The sequence below is a fragment of the Colletes gigas genome, unplaced genomic scaffold (assembly GCF_013123115.1).
Source record: "Colletes gigas isolate AHSC1104 unplaced genomic scaffold, ASM1312311v1 Colletes_gigas_Sc00002, whole genome shotgun sequence".
NCBI classification, from domain to species: Eukaryota; Metazoa; Arthropoda; class Insecta; order Hymenoptera; family Colletidae; genus Colletes; species Colletes gigas.
Genome location: NW_025106631.1, coordinates 863,693 through 880,957, shown reverse-complemented (window position 1 = coordinate 880,957; position 17,265 = coordinate 863,693). Strand labels below are relative to the sequence as shown.

The window sequence follows — 17,265 nt, the reverse complement described above, 5'->3', positions numbered from 1 at the left end:
AGACCTTCTAAATATGATAACATCTCTTTATTTCTCTAGCTTTGTTTATAACGAAGCGACATAATATCAGTTCATGGCGCACTGTTTTCCTTGCTTCAGCATTATCTGTTTAAATATAGATCTTGCAATCCTGTTTAGTGTTTGTAACTTAATATTTTGAAGATATCCAAAGTCTAAAAACAATGAAGTATACTGAAAGTTAAAAACCGAATACACACACATAATTCACAGTTGCCCAAAGCATTCGTTTAGGCTAATATAAAAACGTTGTAAAAGATATAGTAAAGCGTTATCTGAAATTTATGTGTACAAAATATAATAAGCATATAGTGTAGAATAATTATATACAGGTATAAATCGATCGTATTTCCAGAAATTTATATACACAACATAAAATATGTTGAGACATATTGATATATAAGTTCTGAATTACGTTTATGCATGTGCATTGGTGATCAATCGGCTCGTTATAAAAGCATGTTTTATTTGATTTACTTTAATTCAAAGAGTATGATAATTTCATAATAACCTGCATATGCAGGCACATAAAAATTTGATGTCGATTGCTGAAACTGGATCGGAACAAGAAAAACAGATGAAAATTTGATAAATAAAAAATAATTAGCTTACAACGTTTTGTAGCAAATTTAACAATAAATTTGTCTGCGATATTGAAATTTATTCATCGTATGAAATACTTTAAGAAGAGAGAATAAATAGAGTGAATACAAAATTAGCTATACAAGTTCTACGATCTATTACTGATTTTCATGTAAGGCTTATTTCTAATTAACTCATCTGCTTCTATATTGTAGTACTACAATCTTCTTTTCATTCTATGTAGGAAATTTTATTTTTAGTTTTTATAATCCATTGAATGTACTTGATACGTGATACAAAATAAAAAAAACAAAAAAATGCTCGGCCCTGCATGACGCAGAAGGGGTTGCTGTATCCACAATATGGTTCTGTGCTATTTTCTTTTAGATTTACAGTCTTAGTAAATTGCTATAGTGTGCATCTATACATTTCATTTTTTCACCTTATTAATTCTACTGTATCGTTTTGCTTTCATTATGCATATGCTCAAATTATTTGCTTATTTCTATGAACATATGTATTCTGTGAATTCATCCGATGTTCATGTATACAATATGTTTGTGTACTGACGAATATGAATGATTTGACACAACACATTAAGTTTCTTTGACTTGCATTACACATGTTTATTTATCAAAAGCATCATTTTATATCTATTAATTAGTAAAAAGGTCATCGGTAGGATTATGAGCAATCAATTTTCAATTTAATGATCGTGAATGCATGAATTCTCATTCAGTATAAAGAGTGTGTGTGTGTGTGTGTGTGTGTGGCATGCGCGCGTGCGCGGGTGTATCGCTTAGAAAGTTTTGATAGGATCAATGCAAAAGTTTTGCTCTTTCTTTAAAATTCACAAGATGATTGTGTGCTTAAATTTGTATAAAAGATTTAGAAACTACATCTTTTCGAGTTGGTTGGAAATAAAATAATTTCAAAAGTAAAATAAATACAGAATGAACACAATTGACCAACTTTTAGGTGTCAAATTTACTGTTGCATCAACCCTCTTTATATTTCCTTGAGAAGAGAACATTTCATGCTCCATTCGTATTAATAATTATATGTGACACTCTCTTAAATATAAACTATGATCGTTTTTGGTATACTCGTTGAAACCTTAGACAACATTAACAACATTAATATTTAAACAATTAATATTTGTTCAAGGTTTCAAAACAAATACCATGCGCATACTTTTATTTGCTCTACTTATTGCGTTCAATCCATGTATTATGTTCGTTTCTTTATCTTTTGATAATAAAAATACAAGCAGTAGAATGAAAGTTGTAGAACTCAGTGTTATACGTGAATTTTTAATCGGTACGTGTGTACATTATTATTTGTTTCTTCTTTTTATGTATACAATTAATGTTGTGTCTAGATGTATGGTGTTGGACACACGTCAAATACGCGGATGTGTGTTTCGTCTCTCTGCGAAACACCACAAAGTGAATGATGATATAATACTTGAGACAATAATATTTTGTGTAAGGATAGCTGGAACCTCACACTTTTATTGATGTTCTATCCATAAATTATATTCAGGGGCATTGTTATAAAGCCTGAATCATTTCCATACCCCTACCTTAATAGTTAAATCTGGGGGTTTGACTCTTTACAAGAAATAGTCTGGTGTCCGCCTAGTAACATGTGGCTCTCCACGCCTCGGAGCTGGATCAAATTGAAGGCTGAAAAATAAAGAATAGGAAACGAATTAAGATTATAACATTTAATTATTTCGGACGTGCTACGTTTCATAAATTTGTTTAAAACATACAATGAATATTTTAAAGCATCGTCTAATTCCATGATAGCAGCCTGATTTCCACAACGATAGCAATAATTCGGCGCTGAGAAAATAGTTACAACGTTACGATCATGACACCTGTAACAATAATTACGCGCTTCTCAGATAAAATTATATACAACTACGTATGGATATTACTACACAATACAATAATAGATAATAATTAAATACTGATAGAAAGGAAATTTATAAATGGACAATTTTAATAAATATACCAATTGTAGCCCTCCATAACTAATTGATGTGCTCGTGATACTAATGTCAGGCCATTAGAATGATTAAAAGTTTCAGAAATATCTTGTCCAAAAGTATATCCGGCCCCACGAGGAGAAATACCCCACCCTCCTCTATCATCCGGGTCTGACCATAAAAGGTCACACATTGGACCCTTAAAAAATGCAGCCACACGTTATTTTATATTTGTTAGCTTTACATTTAAAACTTAAGAGCGCAAGCACAAGCACCAACCTCATGTGGTACTTCTTGAAGACGATCTAAGCCACGTATATGATCTAATGTATCAATCGATGGAGATAAACCACCATGTAAACAAAATATTTGACCGTCCACAAGCGCAGTCAATGGTAAATAATCAAAAAGGTCCGTAAAAAATTTCCACACATTGGCATTGCCGTATTTACGTAAACATTCATCGTAAAATCCATATACCTGTGTGATTTGTCTGGATTCATGATTACCTCGTAAAATTGTTATTCTTTCTCTATATCTGACCTATATAGACGAAGTTATTTTGTTAACCAACATTAGAATACAATAATAAATATCCATATCCGTAATTATATTCGACCAATTATCTTTGTTTACATTACTATAATTTTATACGATATACTCGTTTGTATGTAATAATCTTACCTTAAGCGCAACGAGCAAAGTAACAGTTTCAACCGAATAATAACCACGATCTACATAGTCACCCATAAAAAGATAATTTGTATCTGGAGATTTGCCACCTATTCTGAACAATTCCATCAAATCATGGAACTGTCCATGTACATCTCCACATACTGTTACTGGACATTTTACTTCTTGTACGTTAGACTCTTTAGTTAAGATTTCTTTCGCCTACAAAAATACATTCAATCTCATAATATTTGATGTTGTAAATATAACATGTCTTTAACTTAACTCGACAAGAATATTTATGAAAATTTGTAAAACAATGTAAAAAACCCCTGCGACAGATTTACCAATAGATATTATTTAAACAAGGAAATAGAATTTATTTAATAAACAAACTAATATACAATCATATTTCAATATTGAGCATTATGCTATTCACAGAAATACCTTCAAAAATACTAAAAAGTATTTGATTATTTTTTACAGATAATATATTCCACAATATATCAGTGATCATTATTTCAATGATTTATTACATACTTTTACAAAAAATTTCTAATAAAATAGATTATACGCATGTATAATGCAAACTTCTAATTAAATATAAATCAATTTGTTGCTATTGGTAATGTTAACAAAAATAATTAAGTTAAGTAATAGTATCTGCATAATACAGGATTATATTAATAAAACTTATAATTATCAATGCTGTGTTTGATATCTAAATTTTAAATAGATCGTTCGGATCAATAAGTATTTACAAATGTGTAGATAATTTAAATATTTATATCTGTATCGATTGTAATAATTGGTTCCTTCTCATTTTACAAACAAATCCTTCTCTATTTAATTTGAATTATTAATTTTATATATTCAAAAAGAAACAATTTGAAGCAACGATTGATATAAAATTAAAAAAACACATCGAAGCAGAAACTTATATTGAAATATAAAATATCAGTACTGTACCGATATTTTCTTAATACATCTAGATAACTTACAGACACAAAGGTATTAAAAATACAGATTTACAATCTATTTCTTTTATATGATCCGTATCTGTACGATAAATTTATTATAACTTTGAACAAAATGTTAGTCCGTATTATATATAAAAACTGTAAACTGACAAAACTGTTCAAAGGTGAATTCTGTTCTAGAAATCAAAGGTTCCTGTTATTTATGATTAATGTCACCAGTGTTTATAAAGTTTATGTACATTGTATTTATAATCATATACTTGTACCATTACAACTATATTATGTATACTATGAATACATTTTAAGAAGTTACATAAATGTTATATCGGGCAGATGAAAAGCAGAGAAATAGCAGTTTAAACGTCGGTTTTGCGCATTTTGTAACAGAAATTGAAAGTTTCAGTATCATTTATCCGAGAAATAGACAATATCGAAACAATTTTTAGTTCCAAGTCTTTACGTGAAAACATTGAAACGAAAAAACGATCAACGTATAATTTCTATGCCGAAATAAATCCTATCCGAAAAATAAGATAAGTAGAATTGTCGGTTAATTCGACGAACCAGTAAATTTTACAAGCACCGAACAAGTTGCAGTGGGACTTCCAATATCAGCGAATACTATTATTCGAGCGTCCGAACATGATCAAAACGCGAATATTCATTAAAACCTGAAGTCCGATAAAATTGTTAAATGTATAAAATTAATGGTTAAAAGATGATGATCGGTAAATTTAAATTTATCACAATGTAATTTATAATGACACGTCAAGGGATATTCAGCGTTATCGTCAAGTACCACTAAATGATTGTAAAACAACAAATCGGACGTAATCGCGAAATGTGTTTAAAATGTTCAAGTTAAGTAAGCAGCCGCACAGAAATTAACGAGAAAATAATTAAAGGCGGATCGCCGCGTACCTTCTCACACAGAGTTTTCACTTGGCTTTCTGTTAGTTGTTGGCAGTCATTTAATTGTTCTATCCACTGGTCGAGCTCTTTCAACGACGCTTTTTCCTCCATCGTACGAATCTACGTAAAGTCCAGGAATATTCCGCGCTCTTAGCACGTGTAATAAAATTAAAGCGAGCCTGTCTCGTAAACTAAATCATTCGGTCTTACTGGAAAAGCTTAATACAAATATCTCGATCAAGCACACACTCACAAAATGGCCGATCGCGAGTACTAACGGTGACGTCATACTCAATTCATGCGTACTTCTCTACCTATGCTCGGATTACCATACTGACCAATCATCACTTGCATTTATTGCACATTGCCCAATGACGATCTGACTTTATTGTTGCCCGTGTGTCGTCAATGTGTATCCACTTTCCACTGTGCGATTCTGACTGCATCGTTTCAATAATGACGATTATATTTTTCTCGAAAACATGAGAATTTTCAAGTATTGTGTAAGTAAATGCGAAATGAAATATAAGAAAAAATACGAAAAATGTTTAAACGGAGAATGCTAGAGGCCTTAAAATTCAGACGTGAATTTAACGTGCTAGTTATTATACGCATTAAATTTCAAACTTCATAGCCATGACATTCGCGCGCGAATGTTGAAAGTTGAAACTTTTTTATAGTGTCAAAAGATTCAAAAAAAAACTAAATAGTTGACGGTATATGTTGCTTCTAAAACTATTCCATTATTCTTAAAATGAAATATAAATATGTGTATATGAGAATGGATCCCAGATGATTACTTTTTTTCCATTTTAAATTGATACTTATTTGTATGTTTCAAACAAATATCATCTTTCATTTTGATATTTATTATAATATATACAATACTTATGTTAATCATATAAAACCTACAATAAAAAATAACATTGAAATTGATTTAACAATATTACTGCAGTAGTCGAATAATATAACTTCGGAATGTAAAGTACTTAACGAATATGTATTTATATTATTTCAATATATTTTGTGTATACATCGATGAAACAAAATTACATTCAAAGATTTTAAATTATTTAATGAGAATATAACATCGTATGAAGTCATGATATTCATAGTTTGCTTATATAATAATACTTAATTTTACAGTGTTGCTAAAATTTAAAAGATTATGATAAATATTTCATAACGCGTATCGTGTATAGCAACCATGGGCAACATGGGATTTTATTACCCGTATGACCATTTGGGTCATCGATGGGGCTGTCTCGCTGTAACATGGCGCAATCTGTAGTCCATAACCAGCTTGGCGTATAGAAACCCAAATATTTAAATCAGAAATAGTTTAATTTTAGTGTCCTTGCAGTGTTTTATTATTCCTGTTCTATCGTTCGATGTAAAAACACTAAATTATACTTTTTTTAATTTAATTTTTGTTTTAATTTTCAATGGATACTTTTTTTTATTTAATAATTTTAATAAGACTATTAATAAAATGTAAAATGCAAACGGAAGGAATGAATTTTTGTTGAAAAGAACCTAATTATTTCAAACCTTTTATTAACAAGGCTGAAATATATTTTCTAACGTTTCCTTCGTTACTGAAAAATAATCTTTTAAAACAATACTAAGAGATAAATAATGAAGTAAATAGATACAGTTTACATAATTATCGTTACACACTGATCTAGTTTGTAGTATTTCATTGTTCATCTGCAAAGCGTCGCGTCTAATTGGATAAGCCATGGGAGCAACAATTTCATCTTTGTTCTATAATTTAGATCCGATGCGATAGGATTATGCTCTAAGTAAACAGTCTGTAATTTCTTATTGGTTGTTAAATTCTCTACGGTCGCCCAATCTTCGATTTCATTGTTATTTATCTGCAAAATACATTATATTGAAATAAAAATAGGATAAAAGTTTTGACAGCAAAATAAGACATCGTTCTTACCCAAAATTCCTCTAAACTTTCAAGATGGTCTATATTTTGAACCTTTTTTATTTTGTTATTTGCCAAATCCAATGTTGTTAGCCTTGGGCAATTTGATAGTCCTTCGATACATGTTATCCCATTTTCGGATAGATACAATTGATCCAGTTTTTGTAATTCTTCTAGATTTTCTATTTTTATAATGCGATTACTTTGTAAACTTAACAACTGAAGATTTTGTAAGTATCCTAAATTTTCAATCTTTGCGATTTTATTTTTACCAAGGAACAGACTTGTCAGATTTTCAAGACCGTCAAGATTCGTAATTTCTCGTATTTTATTGTCGCCTAACTCGAGAGTTGTAAGTTTTTTCAGGTGCGACACATTCTCGATACACTGAATTTTATTCGACGATACGAATAACTTCTGTAGGTTCAATAAATTCTCTAATCCCTCTATCTTTTTAATACGATTAAAAGATACATCTAAAATTCTAAAAATGCAATAATTCTATATTATTGTTCGGTAATATAAAAAATAGGATACAACGACAATTAGTTAAGAAACAAATAATTGTTATAAAAAGAAAGTAAAAGTCTTTTATATTATTTAAACTACATACTCCAAATTTATAAGGGTATTTAAATTTTCTATAGTAACAATCTGATTATCCCTTAATTCTAATTCAACCAAAGTCGTGAGGGTACTGAGATTTTCAATTTTCTTGATCAAGTTCCACGTAAAACACAATCTACGTATTTTCCTCAATGGTTCTAAATTTTCTAGTTTCGTTAATCTTGAATGATTGAAATCTAATTCCTAAAATATAAATAAATATAATTATATACAAGCATGCTCGACAAACGAAAAACAATTAGAATTAAAAGAATTAATAACGAAGACGAACTTCGTTATCGGGATCTATGATAAGAATTTTTTCTGGTTCTTCGTTTTCGTCATTCTCATTTTTCTCTTTAATTTCAGCCGAACTTTCATGTTTACTATTTTCTAAAACAACAAAAACAGTCTCGAATATAACTACGTATCGGTCTTTTTATTAATTATTACAATAAATATTCACTGTACCATTATTTGCCATTATTATTCAATACGATTAACAATAATTCTGAAAATTTAATTAATCGTTTCGACTAATCACTGCGTAGAAAATTTTTAGTTTCGTAGCTTTTTGAAATCTAATGTAAATTATGGAAGCCACTGCACTTGTAGTTTGAACAGTTCCCAATTTCATAAACTTTGCACCGCGTTATACTACAGCAAGTGTTACAATGTCCCGCATATATAAATTATTATATCCCGTAAATGTTAACTAAGATGTATAGTTCTTAAAACTTTACATCGTTTATTCTCGATCTCACACGTTTTACAATAAAGGGTAGTCCACGTAAAGTAGTTCTGAAATTTTTGCATCTAGAAACTTTAGGGTATTGTGGCAATGAAATAATAACATTATCGTGTTCGTAGTTCAACAAAAATTTTATTATCTTTGCGTTTGTATTCTATAGAAAACAAACAAGTTTATGGCTACGTTTACACGATCAACATTTACGCCAAAGTTATAACATCGATGTACGTCAGGAATATTAATTTTTGCCATCTAGGAACTTTGGATTCGGTAAAAATATGAGTCAGGTACTTGATCATTTATAACACACATTCGTAAATTTGAACCACATAAACGTACTCACAGTAACTGACTTAGAGTATGTTTACATTGTACGGATTACAGAGTTGTAATATTTATGTACACGTGGAACATTAATTCTTAATCTCTAAGAGAAGATCATTAACTCTGGTATTAATCTTCACTTTCGGATAGACGTCTTAGTTTATACTCCAGCTAACGTGTTTTTTCCCTAGAATTAATCTTCTTCGAAGTAAGTACATCCATTTGTAAGGTATAAATGTATTCGATAACGTAGCAAAGTAATTTCATTAAACGTTAAGAATTTTGTACAGGTAATATCATAGCTAATTCTACTACGAACTATATCGAGCGAGAGACAGAAAAAGTTGTGTGTCCGATTTTTCATTGGATAGACGGAGACACACAAATATTACATATCTTTCTATCAAGCGTAAAATCAGACTCTCACTAGAACTTACTAGAGTTAACTATGTTACTGGTACAAAGTCCAGTAATTTCGGTGAAAATTATTTTTAACATTACTCGTACCAAAATCTTAGGATACATTTAATGAAAAAGCTAGGAAAATAAATACAAAAATTTCTAAATAATATAACATCTAATCTAGGGGAAAATGTTAAGAAACGATATTTAAAATTATTAGCAATATTTGTCGCTGTATTTCTGAAGAAAGAAATAATCGGAAAGAGATAATGAAATTTATAATCTTAATAGGAGAAAATGTGTACGAAATATGATAAAAATAAAAATTTAAAAGAAAAAGAAATTTAACAATTTCGCGTACATGTTTCATCAATGAGTATTACCGTTTATGTATCATTGTCGCGTCCGTGACTTGGATTAGTAGCCAGTCTAGTGAAGATGGCTGAAAACAATGGCACTGGTTATTGAGCTAACTTTGCGTTCTCCTGATACTTGTCAACAAAGAAGTTATCATTAATTAAAAAGTAACCGAAGCACACATCATAGTCACACGTAAGTACGGTTTCCCTTCTTTTATTCTTATCGATAAAAATTTTATTCTTCTCATTTAATATCCTTGGCATTTAGCGCTGTGCAATATAGTGACCGTGCTTTTCGTGTTTTACTGCTGTCATCTAGACTCTGATTAGAGAGAACATTTCGAACTTATTTTAACGTGTTCGAAAAGTGCTTCCTACAATCTTCGTTCTATATACATGTGTTTTTCTAAATCACGATATCTTACAAATGTTTATGCATTTTTGCAATGTAGTGTCTCGCAAATTTTAAAGGAAATTATGCTGTAATTTACCTACAAAATTTTTTATTTTTATAAATAAATGATATTCTTTGATCCGTAGTTATTGTATTCGATATAAAAAATTTATGTTCAGATGATATTAATAACGTTTTCACGATGTGTGGTTTCGTATAAAATATATTTTTAATTGTTATATGGCAGAATGTAAAGTTTTGCAATTTGTTCGAATTGATAATTGTATGGATTATAATTTTTCATTGGGAATATTACATTGGGTCAGTCATTATTTTCTGTACAAATTTTTGAATTTTTTACTTTTGCATACATCTATAAAAAATACTAGATGTAAGTATAAAATAAAAAATAAATAAAAATATTATTTACAATATATTTCTTACACGAAGATGAATAGATTTATAAAATTAATAAAGTATTTCTATTAAAATCAATATAATGCTCGAGTTAAATTAAAAATTAAATTTAGGCCAAAGTAAAGGAAATATTTGTATAAACTAAACTAGTGTTATTTAAACTATATAAATAATGACAAAGCTGAAATCATATGTAAAATATACAATTTCTTTATTCAAGAATTATTTTCAATTTATAAATTTAAAGAGAATCTAATATATTCTTAGCACCTTATAGATTTAATAGTTTAATATGCAAATTTAATTTTTCCATGTATTATTATGTAAAGATGATTATTTTCAGGTATATATTATGGCAACTGCTATTCAAAAGAATGGCATGAAACCTTTAACAAACACAATAAATCATGTAGAGAATGTAAATAATTTAAACAGTACGGATATATGTAATGAAGGAAAAGATGAAAGACTGTACGATGGGCAAATCCAACCTTATGTCGATCCTCCTGAACAGGAACCTCGCGAGCTGGATATTGTCATTAATAACGTAGTTTGCAGCTTCAGCGTTAGGTGTCACTTAAATTTACGAGAAATTGCGCTTAATGGATCTAATGTGGAATATAGGAGGGAGAATGGGGTACGTTCCAAAGCAATCTTGTTTTCTTGTAATAAATTATATTTATGTAATGCGTTTAGCTATGTATCAATCTTAAATATATCTATATGTTTTACCAATTTACTTTCGATGTATTTTTAATTGGAATTTCAAACTTTTTCTATAAAAAATTCAAAATTATGATACCCAAGTTCATAAGGTACTTAAGTTACAAGAAGTATCGGTTGTTTAATTTTTATCATATTGTTTATCTTCTTTTCTCTTTTCATTTCTCATTTGTTGACATTATTTTGTAATTGTGCAATTTAACATGGTATAAAAAGCTTGGGGAAATAACCTTGTGTGGCCAATATTTTTACTGTTAGTATAATATTTATATAGTAATGAAGAAGAGACAATAAGTGTGTTAATACTTATCACGTTCAATTTTTTATCTTTATACTTTATAAGAAATTATAATGATTTTTTTTAATAAATATAGTTATATTTTATTCTGTTTCCTCTTTTAAAGTAATATTCGTCTTTATTTTCATTCCAAAACAAATATCAAATTAAAAATATTAAGAAATAGCCTATTTTAAGATTAATAACAGTTTCAATTCAATGGTTTTTTCCCCTTTATAAAAGTAACCTTTTACAACACAAAAAGTGTTATTTCTACGTAGAAATTATTTATTATAGTTGTGTATAAAATATTATTTTGTTTCTAAATTGGGTAAAGTAATTTGGTTTTTGTAACTAACATTAATTAGTAGTTATGAATGTTTTTCGCATATATATACACATGTTGTAGATGATAACAATGAAATTGAGGAGACCTTATACTACCGCTTCTATATGGTCTTCTGGTAAAGTAACATGTACTGGTGCAACTAGTGAAGTTCAAGCGAAGATTGCAGCTCGTCGATTTGCTCGTTCGCTTCAGAAACTTGGATTCAAAGTGCGATTTAACAATTATAGAGTGGTTAATGTACTAGGTACATGTTGCATGCCATTTGCAATCAAGATAACATCGTTTTCTTTGTATCACAAGGAAGATGCAGAGTAAGTATGTTTAGTTACATACACACAAACATATGCATCTAAATGTGTACATATGTAAAGTGTAAGAAATTGAGTTTAAGTTATGTTTTCTTGTAATAGTTTGCTTATATTTGAGAAAAAATTATTAATAATATTTATTGTGCTTAGTTATGAACCAGAATTGCATCCTGGTGTTACATACAAGTTAAAAGAACCAAAAGCCACATTGAAGATATTTTCTACAGGCAGCGTTACTGTAACTGGTTCGTATTATTACTTTATTCAAATTTTCATAACTACGAAAGGATATACAAATATTTTCCTTGGTATACATTAATTTTCTGATTGATCAAATAAATTTTAATAAATGTTGCAGCTCCTAATGTTGCTGCTGTCCAAGCAGCAATCGAATACATTTATCCACTAGTCTACGAGTTTCGTAAAGAAAGAACAGCAGAAGATGAACTTGCCTTAACAACAAAAAAGCGTAGTAAGATAAGTAAGAAAAATCACGAAGAGTTCCTAAATGACCCAGATTATGTATATGAAGCCATGTTCTCGGATGAAGAAGACGAAGGTGAAGGGGGTGAGAGTGATGCCAGTTGGGACTGATCTGTTTACTTTGCTACTCTTTTGTTAATTGTGAAACTGTTATATCTTGTTCTTTGAAAAATAGATATGCACTGCTCTGTGTACAAAAGTGTTATCGTAAAGAGTGAAGTGAAGTATTCGTTTTCTCTTAGTGAAAAGACAATATGTGAGCGCCAGAGACAAATATGCACGCATGTGTGTTTTAATTATGGTTACATTAATACCGAATCAAACTGAATTCCATCATCAAATAATATTGTCATATTTACTTTCATTAATAGTATACGTATGTACATAGATACATTCATACACACACGTCCCTCCCCCGCCCCCTTTCTCTCTCTACACACACACACACGCCTATGCATGCATGCATCTATGTACATATAAATATTAAACATAAAAACAATTTTACACGCAGAATTGTTTTGTTTCAGCACACAATATTTTCAATGTTCATTTAAAATTTCTTGTTTTTTCTCAATTACTTTTTTTTTACATAAAGATTGAGTGTATTTAAATGATTAGAAAAAGTTCTAAGAAGAGCTTACTTGTAAGTATACTCCTTTACATTTAGGTATGAAATGATACATGCTTTTTAAGTTTTTGGTTATATATAATCGATCGATTATGTATTCCAGTATTGTGGCGGTAATCAAAAGCGTGTATAGTTTACTGTCCTTTGTTCTATTTGTTTCTACTTGTAGATGTAATCTATTTTTGCTTAATTAACATATTGTGCCAAAGATGGATGTTCAAAATTTGAGGCAAAGTGATCAAAGTGACATCTAAGAAGCTGAAAATTTTGTTCATTATAATAATTAGCTTTTTTATTACAACGATAATGTGAAAATAATATACAATGATTTTTCTTTAGGTTTCAATATAAATACAGAAAAGTCATAAATGATTCGACATGTTAATTCCAAAATTATTTGCAACTTCATAGAATACATTTAAAAAACTAGTATGCTTAATAACAGCTAGCCTATCTTCGATCGAATCAGTTAAAAAAATTAATATCAAATAACTTTGGAGCGAGAAAAAATTTCATTTTCCAAGAAATGATATAAGAAATTAAAAATGCAATGTTTTGTTTGTTTAACGATACATGTCTGTTTCTGTTATCAAATATTTTTGTTCTTGAAATAAGAACTTTTTCAAACAAATTATAAATTTCAATTACACGATGCATTTCGCATAATTTTCTGGGAGTTGCAACCTAAACATAGCGAATACAATATTACAATAACATACTACTTACCATTTCTTATATTACTCATCTACATATACGATCTTAATTATTTATTTGTCACTTGCAGTATCCTCATGACGATAAGTGCATTTGAATCGTGTCATCTTCGTCACTGTTATATATCATAGTTTGAGGAACAATGAATATTATAATATATGTTTTCTGCTGTTACTGAATTACCAAAATATTTAGTGATTAAAATCTAATATGTCTTAAACATGAGAAGCTTGACTGACACATGGCTATTTTTAAGTTCTGTTCGATAATAAAAATTGCGAGTATATATGAAACAAAATTTTATACAAGCGGCATAAAGTAAAGAAAGAAACATTTTTCGACTGTTTTTTAATTATTTAAGTACATTAGTATGGATTTACGTAAGACATACATGTAAATAAAACGAGTTCACCGAATGCACTGGTACGCAATTAGTTATATACTTCTTAATGATTATTAAGTAAAGTGCGTACTTTATAATTGTTATTATTCGTATACACTATTTATGATTCCTTACGTGTCACAAGTATGCGCGTGCAAAGGAATATTGGCAATACTTTTCGATATCATACACAAAAGATTAATCTGTACCTCGTGCCATACAAAATACTTTTCGTACGCTAAGCTTAATTGAATTTTTGTAATAATTTCTTATGATTTATTCTTTGTATGTTAAACAAGTTTTTTTTTACAAAAAAGCTATAGTCACTGCCCTTTGTGTATTCAATGCAGAAATTAAAAAGACTTGAGCTTAATTAAGAACGTGACATGAAGTAACAAAGCGCTGTAGTAGTTAATTTTATATTATTCAGTCATCGTATACATGAAATATGTATAATCATAGAAATTAAAATTATGATATTTTAGAAATTGGTATAATGTCAGAATTATTGTCTAATCGCTTTTAATTTTACTCGATTTCCTTAATCCGGGTATAATTTTCGTAATTTTTGGTAATTATTTTACATACGTATTAAAATTTAAGTTGAAATATTATTGGTTTTAACTTTTTCCATAAGATCGCATGAATAAAACATACAAAAATATTTGTCCTTTGTATTTAAAACTATGGTAGATTCTCTTCTGCTACAAATTCTGATGTCGTTTATTATATTTTTATATCTATTTCAATTCTACAGGTATTCTTGGATATATATTTTTAAAATTGATGATGACATTTCATAGAATGAATTGTCTTGTTAGACAAATCACAAGAATTGAATTAAATAATTTTTATTAGAAAATACGAAGGTTTCTGGAGTGTTCTGTTTGAGAAATTTTATATTAGAATGAAAAAATTATTTATAATCATAATACACATTATTGATTTCAAATACTGCAAGATATTTTTCTTTATCACGTTACTGTGTCACGAATATTTGAACATTCAATGCAATGAGTTATTTTGTTAAGTACCATCGATGTACGATTGTATGCATGAAGTACAGAAACATTTAACTTTTATATGGAATAAAGGCTAATGTAACCACGAGTAGGAATCATATCATTTACAGATAGAAATCTTCGAATGAAATTTATTTAGTATATTTCAAATAAACACAGATTATTTCTATATATATTTTTTTACACGTTTTCCTTTACTCATGACTGCCAGTTTTACTACTTACCATCGATGCAATTATTAATGCAAAAAAGGAAATTGTTGTACCAAGTATATACTATGGTTTCTTTTTTATTGTAATACTGCACATCGTTAACATTTTAATTTGTTCAAAGCATACTTTATTCGAATATAACATGTTTCAAGTCTAGGAGTGAACTATTTGAAAAATTTGTATTCAAATCCAACTTAGTGTCAACGTGGAACTGCAGTGATCTTAGTAGGATTATACAGAATTTAGATTAAGTTCCAAATAAGCCACTGTTTATTATGTTTGTATGACTGTCGATCACATCTATGTAATATATTTCTTTTTTTTTTCAATAGTTTGATTGAGATGAATTTATTAGTTTTGATTCGAATTCATGACAATAAAATATTACCATTATAGTTTATTAATGTAATATCATGTTTATAAGATGGATTTTTTTTTAACACTAATCTATAACGCATCCATTGTCTTATTGATTAAATATTAGTTCTTACACCTGAAGTAATGGGTGCAACGTAAACATTAAATAATAATACTAGAAATGTTTCTGTTTCTATTGATCTTTATGTGTACTCTTAATGTTTCTTTAAACATGCTTGCAATTGTTTTCAATCAGTAGAATCAATTACTTTTTTGTTGCGCGCGTGCTATCTACTTTGAATGAATTACTATAATGAAAATATTATTATTACTACAGTAAAGAAAGAAACATGTTTCGGGATTGTTAACAAAATAATGTACACTTTTATCAAATTCATTAAATTTCATGTATCTAAATAGAATTTCACATTCCAGGCCTTTCGACATTACTACTTTCTAGTCTGAAAACTTGCATACACCAAAGACAGTTCATAAAAGCATGTTACAATTTAAAATAGTATAGATAACAAGAATACATTGCTCAAGATTGATTAAATTTTATGACACTATCTAGTACAGTGCTTGTAAAGTTATTAATGAAAATATGTAATTTAGACTTGTTCGGGATTAAAATTAGATCGGTCTGCAACTATAACAAATAAATTCAATCGAAGCTTTGGTAGAGGTGAACATTCTCTGTCAATCCTTCTATATATTCTGTAGTCGCAATACCTATAAACGAACGATGCATCAAGAATAAAGTATGATTTCCTGGCATAACGCTTAATTGGTAGCCACATTTTTATATAACTAAGTAATTAGGCGTATTCATACATCTGTACAAAAAGAAATAATCTGCAACACGACGTAAAAGCTCGTTATGCGATACAAACATTAGAATGTAGTGCCGAGGTTTATAGGCAGAAACGGTTTATTGAAATTAAAGATAAATTATATGTTATGATTTACTTGACAAAGAAAAATATGAATCGCTGATGAAAGTATTAATTTCTTGACATTGATGTTGTCCACCTAAAGGCGTTTTCAATGTTAAATTGTTTCTTATTAATATAATAATACATATTATCATGTAGCTGCATCAGTTTGTAGTAAAGAAAAGGAACTATAGAAAAGTATACTAATGTGGTATTATATCAATTAAATAATAATAATGCATTGTTTACATCAATATTTATAACAAACCTTGTTGCTCTAGTTTTTTAATTTGTTTCAACGTAATCGTGTCTGTGGAGGATAATGTACTCATTTATTTGATTTATAATTTGTCCGAATTATTGGGATCATATTTGTAATTATTTTTAAAGAATACATTAATCACACACGTGTATTCTGTAAAAGACAATTTCTTGGCAAACTGAAGTTCACTTATAGTTATTGAATATTTTTGTTTGTATACTTTTCAAAACATATTAAATTGTTTTATTTATAAGTAATTCA

The 17,265-nt window shown here is 28.8% G+C and overlaps 3 protein-coding genes across 6 annotated transcripts; 1 reads left to right on the top strand and 2 right to left on the bottom strand.

Annotated features, from left to right (window-relative positions):
* Positions 1 to 8: 8 nt before the first annotated feature.
* On the bottom strand, positions 9 to 5,459 carry LOC122404440 (serine/threonine-protein phosphatase 2A catalytic subunit alpha isoform). 2 transcript variants are annotated; one of them, XM_043408402.1, is made up of 7 exons: positions 5,170 to 5,459; positions 3,281 to 3,490; positions 2,876 to 3,139; positions 2,623 to 2,795; positions 2,378 to 2,485; positions 2,186 to 2,288; positions 9 to 173 (listed from the first exon to the last, which is right to left on the bottom strand). In XM_043408402.1, the coding sequence occupies exons 1-6, from the start codon at positions 5,269 to 5,271 to the stop codon at positions 2,216 to 2,218; spliced, it is 930 nt and encodes a 309-aa protein (XP_043264337.1). In that variant the 5' UTR covers positions 5,272 to 5,459; the 3' UTR covers positions 9 to 173; positions 2,186 to 2,215. The 2 variants fall into 2 exon arrangements, with proteins under 2 accessions (XP_043264337.1, XP_043264336.1); XM_043408401.1 differs by lacking the exon at positions 9 to 173 and adding an exon at positions 180 to 2,031.
* A 783-nt stretch (positions 5,460 to 6,242) lies between these two features.
* LOC122399967 (protein phosphatase 1 regulatory subunit 7) lies at positions 6,243 to 8,545 on the bottom strand. Of its 3 annotated transcripts, XM_043401098.1 has the most exons (6): positions 8,177 to 8,538; positions 7,998 to 8,098; positions 7,713 to 7,909; positions 7,372 to 7,583; positions 7,112 to 7,281; positions 6,244 to 7,040 (listed from the first exon to the last, which is right to left on the bottom strand). In XM_043401098.1, the coding sequence occupies exons 1-6, from the start codon at positions 8,187 to 8,189 to the stop codon at positions 6,867 to 6,869; spliced, it is 867 nt and encodes a 288-aa protein (XP_043257033.1). In that variant the 5' UTR covers positions 8,190 to 8,538; the 3' UTR covers positions 6,244 to 6,866. The 3 variants fall into 3 exon arrangements, with proteins under 3 accessions (XP_043257038.1, XP_043257033.1, XP_043257025.1); XM_043401090.1 differs by having other exon boundaries at positions 7,112 to 7,583; positions 8,177 to 8,536; XM_043401103.1 differs by lacking the exon at positions 7,998 to 8,098 and having other exon boundaries at positions 6,243 to 7,040; positions 7,112 to 7,583; positions 8,177 to 8,545.
* A 1,007-nt stretch (positions 8,546 to 9,552) lies between these two features.
* On the top strand, positions 9,553 to 13,228 carry LOC122399737 (TATA box-binding protein-like 1). The gene is made up of 5 exons (XM_043400653.1): positions 9,553 to 9,734; positions 10,696 to 10,989; positions 11,762 to 12,012; positions 12,160 to 12,254; positions 12,368 to 13,228. Exons 2-5 carry the CDS (start codon positions 10,705 to 10,707, stop codon positions 12,601 to 12,603), a joined length of 867 nt encoding a protein of 288 aa, XP_043256588.1. The 5' UTR covers positions 9,553 to 9,734; positions 10,696 to 10,704; the 3' UTR covers positions 12,604 to 13,228.
* Positions 13,229 to 17,265: the final 4,037 nt, after the last annotated feature.